The sequence below is a fragment of the Sylvia atricapilla genome, chromosome 9 (assembly GCF_009819655.1).
Source record: "Sylvia atricapilla isolate bSylAtr1 chromosome 9, bSylAtr1.pri, whole genome shotgun sequence".
Classification (NCBI taxonomy): domain Eukaryota; kingdom Metazoa; phylum Chordata; class Aves; order Passeriformes; family Sylviidae; genus Sylvia; species Sylvia atricapilla.
In genome coordinates, this window is record NC_089148.1 from 3403242 (window position 1) to 3413674 (window position 10433).

At 41.2% G+C, this 10433-nt stretch overlaps 1 protein-coding gene across 1 annotated transcript in view; it reads right to left on the reverse strand.

The window, feature by feature from the left end:
* Positions 1-1585, reverse strand: part of CRB1 (crumbs cell polarity complex component 1) — a 70994-nt gene extending 69409 nt beyond the window's left edge. Inside the window, exons 1-2 of the mRNA XM_066325527.1 lie at positions 1537-1585; positions 331-915 (exon numbers count right to left, since the gene is read on the reverse strand). Coding sequence (XP_066181624.1) covers positions 331-915; positions 1537-1585 — 634 coding nt within the window. The remainder of the gene's footprint in view (positions 1-330; positions 916-1536) is intronic.
* Positions 1586-10433: the final 8848 nt, after the last annotated feature.

The following is a 10433-nucleotide window of genomic DNA, read 5'->3' on the forward strand; positions in this document are numbered from 1 at the left end:
CCCAGATCTAGCACTCCGAAGAGAGCATTTTGAGAATGTTTCTTTTAAAAGCAAAGTCCACCTAGCCCTGTGACATCGCTTGATGTTCACAAAACTGCTGTGAAGATTTTAGTAAATGTGAGATTTCTTTAATCCTTCTCTTTCTGATATCAGTAGCTCACAGTGATGTGGTTATCCATAGTGTACCAACAGCCACTGGTGCTGAAGCTGAGGGCAAGGTGGTAATACAGATATACCTAAATACATGTGTGGGCGAGGGAGTTGAACCTGAACTGTGGCGTATGATGGCTCTACACCACCCAAAGGAAAAGTTGCTTTAATAGGGCTCACCTGTGTAGCCCAGGGGACAGACACAGTCGTAGTGCCCTATCTGGTTGAGGCAGGTGGCCCCGTTCAGGCACGGCTCTGAGGCACATTCGTTCACTTCCAGGTCGCAGTGCTTGCCCTGGTATCCCGGGACGCAGTAGCAGGAGTACTCATCCACGCCGTCCCTGCACAGGGCTCCGTTGCGGCACGGCTCCGAGATGCACTCATCCAGATCCCTCTCGCACAGCGTCCCGGTGTAGCCGGCGCTGCAGAGGCACGTGGGCCCTGCCACGCCGCTCTGGCAGGTGCCCCCGTGCTCACACGGGTTGGTGGCACAGTCCCTGTCAGCTCTCTCACAGGTAGGTCCATTATACCCAGTGGGGCACTGGCAGGTAAAGCTGAGGTTCCCAGCAGAGCCCAGGCAGGTAGCGTTTTGGAGACAAGGGTTCGAGGAGCAAGGGTTGGAGGTTTTGTTGCAGAGTTCCTCCACACTGTCCACTGATGCATCTGCACAAAGGCAAGGGTCATCTTCATGACCACCAACACACGTAGAGTTCTTTTGGCAAGAGTTTGACAGGCACCTAGAATCATTCCTCGTGCAAAGCGATTCTAGGAAAGAAACACAAACAATCTTGAGGACTTCCACAGCACTGGGAGAAGCCAAAAGTGAAAGAAGGGTAGTTCTTAACACAACTGTGCCTCAAAACCAACAGCTCCAATTGCTGGCTATTGAGAAGAAAACAGAACTGGCAACTGTGTGATGCATTAGTGGACTAATGAATGAAAAATGAAAACAATTATGAAAACTTGAGTAGGTTGTAATTTCCTGTTCTTTCCTCTTTCAACAGCCATGGTCTGGAGTGTCAGGATGGTGTAACACTATATTAATAGTATATTTGGAACAATATTGGTTGTTGTCAACTGATCTCCAACTCTATGGAACACATTTAGGTATATTTAAGATTTTTGTTTCTTTTTTTGTTACTAGAGAAAGGAGATGAACCACTCTTTTTAGTTCAATACCACTTCTGTGGTGGTACCATTCTTTTGTGGTGAATGTTTTTGGCATTGGGTTTCACAAGCTAAATTACTCAGATGCAGTTACAGCTCAACAAACAGTTCAAACCATCAGGCACCTTGATTTCGATTTGCTGATTATAAATAGTAATTTCACAGGTGTACAGTGTCTCCACCACAAAGAATCTGCCAAACACCTGAGATGCACCAAACCCCTGTGGGAGCCTTCCAGCCTCTCAGGATGGAAGGGCACGGTGTACATGGTGCAAAGATGTTCCTTACTTCCTTATCCTCTGGGGATTGAGCTTTTGTCAGTAATTAAAGGCCACTTGGAGTTGCCTTGCAGCTGTAAAGAATAACAATAGCAAGAGATACTTCTCACTTCCCAGTCAAAGAGGGTGAGCTGTTACCAGCACTGTTCAGAATCCACCTCTGGGACACACTGAAGCAGCTGTATCAGGGCCAAGACTGTGAAATGAAGCTAAATGTTCCTTTAGGAGAAAATGCAATTTGTAAGAGACTTGTGAGTTGGAGCACCAAAGTTGTATTAAATTATCTATATGTAAGTCCTATAAACACCTTTTATTATTATTCATTTTATACTTTTAATCTGGAGTTTTGTTGGGATATATGAAGGGTATGAGTCTTCTACAGCAGCAGAATAGTGATGGTTTGTGCAAACGGGGTGTTGTGGATGAGCTGAACTTTTCAGAGGAATTCAGACCCAGCAGTCTCTGATTTCTTCCCAGTTCTTGAACTGAGATTTGGGAGAGCAGACACAGTAGAGATGGAAATGGGGCACTGAAAGAGAAGTGGTGAGCAGAGATGGAGACTCCAATAACTGGAGTTAGAGCAGTGCTGATAAAGGTCTGTGACAGACTTCTGGAAAAGGGAGAGGCTTGGGTTGGTCACCTGAGTATAGCAGCCAACCAACCAACCAACCACGAGGGAGTGTCAGAGAATACAAACTGACTGGTCCTGGTGTGTTTCCATAGTGTGCATTTTAATGTATAATACAATTTAACCTAGTTTTCTCCTAGGAGGGGGAAATGGAGGAAGAAAGTATTAGAAGGGTTAAGTAGCTCAGGAAAGACTGTGTAGATTTGACACTAAGATAATAAATGGAAAGGCTGAAAAATTATCTGTGCATGACTGTTGTGCTTTCTGACTTGAGGTGGACACAGGAGCAGCAGTGCCTCTGAGAATTAGAAGCACAGTCTGAATGAACTTGATGTTCATGAATAGGCACATTTACTGAGCCAAATAACTGATTAATACTTGCTTGAACAAGGGGAATAGAGATTTATGTAGTAACACTGATAGCAACAGTGATACCATGATTTAAAACCAATAGTGGTCTTAAGGATTACATAGAAAGTAAGCAAAACATTGATTAGCAGGAGGAGAACTTCAGCGTTACCTCATGTTCTCTGAAGGAAAACAGGAAAAAAGTAGTACTTTGGGATTAGCTTGCCTTAAAAATGACCATCCCCAAAGCTGTTCATAATCAGTTTTGGAGCAAGTATTTCATCCTGATGTGGTTGCATGTGCTCTAGCTCAGAGCTCTCACTGAATGCAAAAATTCGAGACATTGGTCATGTGTACTGACCTGCACTACTGCCAGCAGTAATTCAGACCCTTCTCTTCCTCAGCACACTCTCATTTATGTTCTGATGTCCTGGTTTACATAATTTTGTGCTTTACCCACGCATTTAAGTTTTTTCTTTAGCCTGGATAATAGAGAACTTGCTGCAATCTATTAATTGCAGTTAAAATGAGCAAAATTGTGTTCCTTAGGAACTTCTGCATCCTGTGTTTACCTTGCACAACTTTATAGAGCTTTCCTTTCAGCCTGTGTACCTACTTAAAATTCATTAAGTGCATGTTTGGGAAACATTGCAAATTTGAAGAAATTAATTATGATCATGTTGTAATGTTGTCTAACTGTTGTACTGTGTAAGCTACAAGAGGTGAGGTTAATCATTCAAGTGCTTTCTTACACAGGACCACGGTGACATGAGAAGCAATTTATTTAATTATTACTGCTTTTCCAGAGATAATTGCATGCAACAGGCTCAGTTTGTTATAATGACTGTGTGAGGACATGACATGTTTGCCAGTCTGCAGGTTTGATAGCAGGAGTAGCTGTGAGCACTGGTTAAAAAGCTTCATAGCTCTTGGAGGTAGTAAGATTGGAGGGAAAATGAGGGAAGGGGAAGGACAGCCCTAAAAGCACTGCCTGAATGTGGTGAAGGCAACCAGTTTGTCTCCAGGGTGACATCACTGTGGGAAAAATACAAAACAAAAACCTTTCCTAGTTTTGGTGGGGTTTTTTTAAGCAGTATTTTAATTTCAATTTTTGTAGCTTTTATTAAGCGAATTTCATATGCAGAAATTGCCAACAGATTATTCAATAAACCAAATGCTCCCTAGAGGATACTCTTGTCTGATTTGTACAACAAGTTATAGTGAAAGAGCAACATTTCTGGCATTGTCTTTATTCTAATGCGCTGTGCCATGGTTTTTTATTATTTGTATAGTTTCTGAGGAGTTCTGAAGGTCTTAGCAGAGATGTAACCATGCCAAGTTTTAGCTTCGTTGTGGTTTTAATGCTGGCACCAAGAGTTAAAGGTACTCTATAGCAGTTTGTCTCAGCAGCAAAACTGCATCTCAAGAAGGTGATCATCAAAGGTATGCAGTTACCACACCATGGTTAACAAATGGTATGCAGTTCACCTGGACTTTTCCATGACTTTTTTTTTTTTTTTTTTAATGAATTATGTGAGTGGTTCAGCTAATCCTTGGATTCTGGCCTGCTAGTTCAAACATCATTTTCCACCTATTTCAGGTAAGTTATTTGCACTACCTCCCTTGCTGCCCTGGGGAAACTGAGTTTCCCTGCTGCTCTGGAGTGATGTGGAAGGATGGATTGGGAACCTCCTGAGCTAAGAGCTGCATGGAAGTGGGATGAAAAAAAGAGTATGGCAGGTGGAAGCTCCTGTGTGCCCTGTGATGCAATGGGATGATGCAAAGACTGTCTCAGTTTAAGCAGATGCCTAAAAAATACTCACTTCTTTCACAGAAAGAGCTGCAGAGGGACAGAATGTTTCAGTGGCATTTGGTTTTTGGCCAGGTTGCGGAAGGATAACCAGGAAAAGCCTCGTGCTCTACCTCAGACGTGCAGAGGAGTCATTTTTCATTCCTAAGCAATTAAGGTCGCTTCAGCAGTGACTTGTTCTGACAGAGTCTTAAAACTTGTACATAAGGTTAGGAAAAATGGAAACAAAATGCTGATTGCTTTGGATTTACACTGACTGACACTTGAGGTAATTATCAGTCTCTTTATAAACAGTGGTACATTAATCTAATTACGAGAGGATTGAGTGCCAAGCGTTTTGCCCCATGGTTAAATCCTTGAGATGCAGATGAGATGGTTGGCAGTGAAATTCTTTGCAGTAAAGCTTGCCATCTACTGGCACATCATCCATACTACCAGAAACATGGCCATACTTGCAGCTATTACTGGAATTGGCACAAATAACTTAATATAAGAAATGCCAAGAAAAAGACAGTTTTAGCTTTGTTTTTTTTTGCTCTTGGATAGGATTATTTAAATTCATTGAAGTGATCTTGTTAGTGTATTGCGCTTATACAGCTAATCAGCACAAAAAATGCATGATTTTGGCTGGTAAAGGTTTCTGAATGATCAGAAACTACTGTAGGGATACAAACCAATTTTTATGATGTTAGAAATGCATGGCAATGAGGATAGAAGGTCAAAATTGAATTAGGGAAAAGTTATCATGAACAGGGCAGGGATTTTGAAATGGCCAAAGCATTTTGGCACAGACAATCTGATTGTTAAACTACTTTTCCTCAGTAAAGCAGGTAATTTTGAAAAGCTCCTCTGCATATTTTTCCTGAAAATTTCGAGGGCTTTTTCATAGATCCTGTTTTTGAATCAGAGATTTACTGAGTTCATGTCTATTTTTCAAAATATTCTTCTAAGTTGATAAGATCAAAAGTAAAGTGAATTGATGATCCCAGATTCTGGCAATTAGCAATCTCAGCCACTCAAGGCCCCCAGATAAATCATTTGCAATCTGTTTTGGGCTCTTTGTGTCAGAAATGTCTTTCAGCAAAGACTTGTTCTTTCAGGACATGACTCGTCCTACGAGTTGGTGAAATATCATAATCAGTGGGAGCATTTAAAATTAAATTTCAATCACTGCTAATCACGCTGTTATGAACCAGAGTTCACTTCGCTGTGGCCATGCCTGCACTTTGCTAATCATCTCATCGTGTCTGAAGGCTGCTTGTAATTTGCAGTGCTGTTCTTCAGATGTGCTTCTGCCCCTGAAGGAGCACTCTGAGCTTCACAGAAGCTCTCAACACTAACAACTTCAGAATCTTTTACATATGCTGCAAGATTTTCTGATCTTCTTAACAGAGCCAGTCTGTTTTCTAGGGGGAAAAAAATCTGTGGTAAGATAGAGAACGTCTTGATACCCATATAGTCATCATCACTGATGATTTTACTGTGCTTTGACTACTTTCTTCCTTTCCTTTTTTTTTTTTTTTTTTTTGTTTTAGCAAAGATTTATTACTTTACACGTTTGAATTAAAACTAGGAAGCTACACCAGCCAGTGCAGATAAAGCAGTTCAAAACAAAACCTGACTTTTTACTAAGTCATACATCTTGGGAAAAAATGAAGAGCAAAAAAAAACCTCTGGTCTATGTGTTGAGAGAATAAATTTAAAAAATAATCTTAAGGAAAGAAGGATTGAATTGAAATAGCAAGATGTTTCTATAAAAAAAAACCACTGCAACATCAGAAAACGTGTTACCTGTGAGTTTGTTTGTTTTGGTTTTGTTTTGTTTTGTTTTTTTTAATTTGTTGGAATGGCATGTATAATTGACATCTTGGTGGTGGTCAGTCACTAGAAAGAAAATCAGATCACAAATGAAGCAACCACTGCTTCTCTTAGTGCTGTTATTTCAGTCTGGATTCTGTTGAATCAAAACCAGCGTACAGCATTTGTTCACAGCTAAAGGCTTACATTGTGATCAAATCAGCTCACCAAAAACGTCACAGGATAACATGATGGTAGCAAGGGTTTAGATAGCCCAGTGGCTGGAGTCAGAGACATGAACCTTCAATGCCTGTGCTCATTACTTGTTTGAAACCTGCCCTTGGGATTTTAAAACAAGTGTGTGAATCTGTGTCACTGAAATATCAAGCTCTGTTACTATACTGAGATCTTGAAATAATTATCATTTAACTGGAAATATTAAAACATTGCCCAAGGCATTTAGTGCTGCATTGAGGAGCTGTGGCTTTGGTGTAACTAGTCCTCTCTCCATTTATCTGCAGTGCACTGTGCCACAAAAAATACAGTTCATCACTATGACAATAACTTCCCTGCAAAGACAGCCTTAGAAAGTTGTGGGCGTGCAGATGGATGTTCAGTGGTGATGGATCATGAAGACCTAGGGAAGAGATAAGCACAGCTGCATAATCAGCAGGGACAGAGATTGGGATCAGGTACCTTGGACTAAAAGGCAAAGATGTCACTCCTGAATCAGCATTTGGCAAATGGGGAAGGAAAGGACAGGAAACCCTGTTCTGGATAAAACAGAGCCAGGTAAGGGGCTATCTTAGCCCTCAAAATAGCTTTTCCATGTAAACAAATCATTTCAGTTTTTCCACAGAGCCTCAAACTTTCTAAGTATTGCACTTACACAATTTTACCCTTTTCCATCTCCCAATACGTTTGTTTTACCATCTTAATAATTCACTGTAATGAGCAGCTGGTAATTACTGTCGTGACATTTGTCCTTTGCAAGCTTCACCTGTGAGTCAGTCACCACCCCCCAGACCCTACTGCTCTATCCACAGCTGGAATCATCATTACTCAATGTGCTCAATAGGAAGTCTTACTTTGGGAAGGGATGATCAAACTTTTGCCAAACAAGCAAGCACTTTCTGTGTTTACAAATGCTGTGGTCATAAAGAGTTAATCCTGAATCTTTAACTTCAGTTGTGTGTCCAAAACATCCTAGCATGTTGTTATAGAAACCACTTTCAGGCTTTAAATCTTGAGTCACCTTTATTACCATAGTAACCAGCACCACACACAGGCAGGAAAGAAACAGGGCGGTTACACAAATATTCCATTACTATCAAAAAAGCCAAATTTGGTTTTAGGTACATTTGTATCAGCAAAATCAAGGCAATTAACTTATTTTCTGAAGAAAACGATGGTGTGTGTATATATATATGTATAAAAATAACAATGGAAAAGCATTAAAATTTTAAAATGTTGTTCAGGCAACACTTTAGGATTAAAGCTATTTGTGACTGAAATTGCAGAACTGGTTATTAAACCAATGTCTCCATCTTACTCTTCCCTAAACTTTTTTGTTCACACTGACTTGCTGCTGGTTCCTGAGAATAAAGGCAGTTAAAGGCTGGCTGTTGTTGTCCTTCACTGTCTTTTAACATTTGCACCACCCCACGCTCCCTTACCCCCTGAGCACTGCAGCAGCAGCCCTTACAGCACCCACTGACTGAGCACCACAGCAATGGCACCAGCTGTCCCAAATAAACAAACAAAAATGAGGTAAATGCTTTCTTTACTTCTAAGTGTAAATCATTTTTGGCTTTCACTTTATTTGGCATCATACCCTAGTGTTTGTGCTGGGAACAGGAGGAGAATCAGGCCTATAAGTTCATTTTCATTGAATTTGGAGGACTTTTGGTTCAATTAGCCTTCAAGGCACAGTGCTACTAGCAATGCAAATAGACTGGTTTCTAACGAGAATGAAAGATTTTGTGCTCTGCTGCTTTACCTTTACGTTTAGCACTACAGCACTGCAGTTTAAGGTGATAGTGTACAGTGATCGTCCTCCTTTTACTGTGCACAGATATTTTTGTTTGTCTAAAATGTAGACAGTGGCTGATCAGGCCAGGAGACAGCTGATATCCATTGCAGTAAGTTATGTGGACGCAGAGGTAGAATCTGAACTGATTTCTGCTGTGCAGTCCTTGCTACTGCACACACTTTCTGTGACTGTAGCTCTCCCCTTTAAAAGTTTCGTTATATCTGTCCTCATTTTTGTCTTCTAAGTCTGCAGAAGAGAAGCCATATGAGTATAATGAAGTATTCCTTGTCCCTCAAGAAGTGCTGAATTTTTTTTTTTTTTTATTTGAGGTCACACAGCAGAATTTACTCTTAATAGTGCAGAACAGGACTCTTCCACCCAGGGACACAGGAGATAAATAGATAGGTGAGCAGCAACTGCAATACATGGTAGCAGGACCTGTGGGCCAGCTTCAAACTTATCTATCGGCTCTTCAGAGGTAAAGAACATAGAAAATTCATTTTGCTCAAAATCTGAAGCAGTTTTATTTAGGTAATAAGCTTGACTGCTTATAGGAAAGATTTGGTGATTCTGTGGGTTAAATGTCTTTATCCCAAGGATTCAATCAATATCTTTGCTGCCTGAACTGCTCTTAAGGCTTCATTAAAGCTGGGGACTTCCTTAGCATGTAACTCAGGATAGAGCCACATGTGTAAAGATCTCTCTTGTGAGATCAAAGGTTTTGCCAGAAATAAAGAGAGAAAACCTTAGTGGTTTAGTTAGGGGTGTGAATTATGTCTTACACTTTAAAATGTTATCCTGGGTTGCCTTTGGTGAGGTTTCTTGGCATGCCTACATGAACTTGTTTGGATGGGTGGATTTGTGGTGCCTTTGTGAGAGGTGTTGCTCCTGTCTTGCTCTCTAAAGCCACAAGCATCTACATCAAGTCTTGTAAAATGAATGGAAGCGCAATCTGCTGTTTGTAAACCCAGTACCAGAACACACTGAGGGGTGCAAGTGGTGCTGGGGAAGAGGAAAGATGAAAGCAGTGCTTGCAGTTGGGAAGACAGAAGCTGTGTTTGCAGCTGTGCTAGGAAGGAAGGCTGAAGTGTCCACCTGGGAAGTGGATGCCTTCCAAAATAACAAGGGAAATGGTGCCAGAGCTAGAAAGGGTTGCAGAAAGACCAAAGCATTGTCTCCTCTGTATCAGGGGGGAAATTTCAGGAACACAGAAGGAATAACACAGCATAAAAGTGTCAGTTTGTGCATTTGGGTGAAATCCAGTTGTTCCTGCTTCTGTATGAATTCCAAATAGTGGAAAATAGGGAGCAAAGGAGCCGTTTGTCTCTTGAAGAGGCCAAATATCACCTTGAGAGACACAAGGTCTTACAGCTTCTCTGGAGTGTGGAAAGAGTTTAAAGGATTTTTGTAAAACAGAGGCCTCCAGCTGCCACTGAACTCCTGGCTCCTCTTGAATGTAGCCTCAGGAAGGAGCTGAGGGCTTGGCTGAGCTGGAGATGCTGCCCCTAAAGCAGACCAACTGCTGCTCACTTGCAGCACTGAGGTTTGGTTTAGGTGAGAACATGCAAGCAACCAAGCTCCCAATGTGCTCAACTGCTAACACAGAAGAGAAAAAGCACTCAGAAATGCTGCCAAATGCTGCTAAGAATCCTTCCCAGTAGAGGGGCTAAAAACTGAGGGGCTATCAACAAAATTGATTTCATGTCAAATTCTGTGTCCATGTGTTGTTTGCATTTGAAAGGCATTGTAAGACATCCTCTTCAGTCTCCTTCAGTTGTGGTTCTGACATTCATTCCTTCTTTCCTTTTTTTACTATGAAAAGAGCATGAAGCAGTGATTCTGATAATACAGTGGCACATAAAGGTGCTGTGATTTTAAAATGTAGCCTCAAATATCTGGAACACTGGCCAGGTACGATTTCTTTCTGTGAGTCGTAACTGGATAAGCTTAAAGCCCCAATGGTTAGAAATGCATTGTAGCAGTCTGTAACATGGGGCAACTCATTTAAAGTCTCTGGGTGCAAAGCCATGTTTTGATGTGTGAAGATATTGAGATTGCCTGCAGTAGCTTCTCAGTAACACAACTGAGGACTAGACAGATGTTCCTGATGACATCAAACTGCAGTGTATCAGAGTCCTGATGCTGCTTCTCCCATCTTTCCAGACTTAAAATATGTAATACAGAGCAGCATTATGTGGCTGGAAATGCAGTACACTGTGCCTT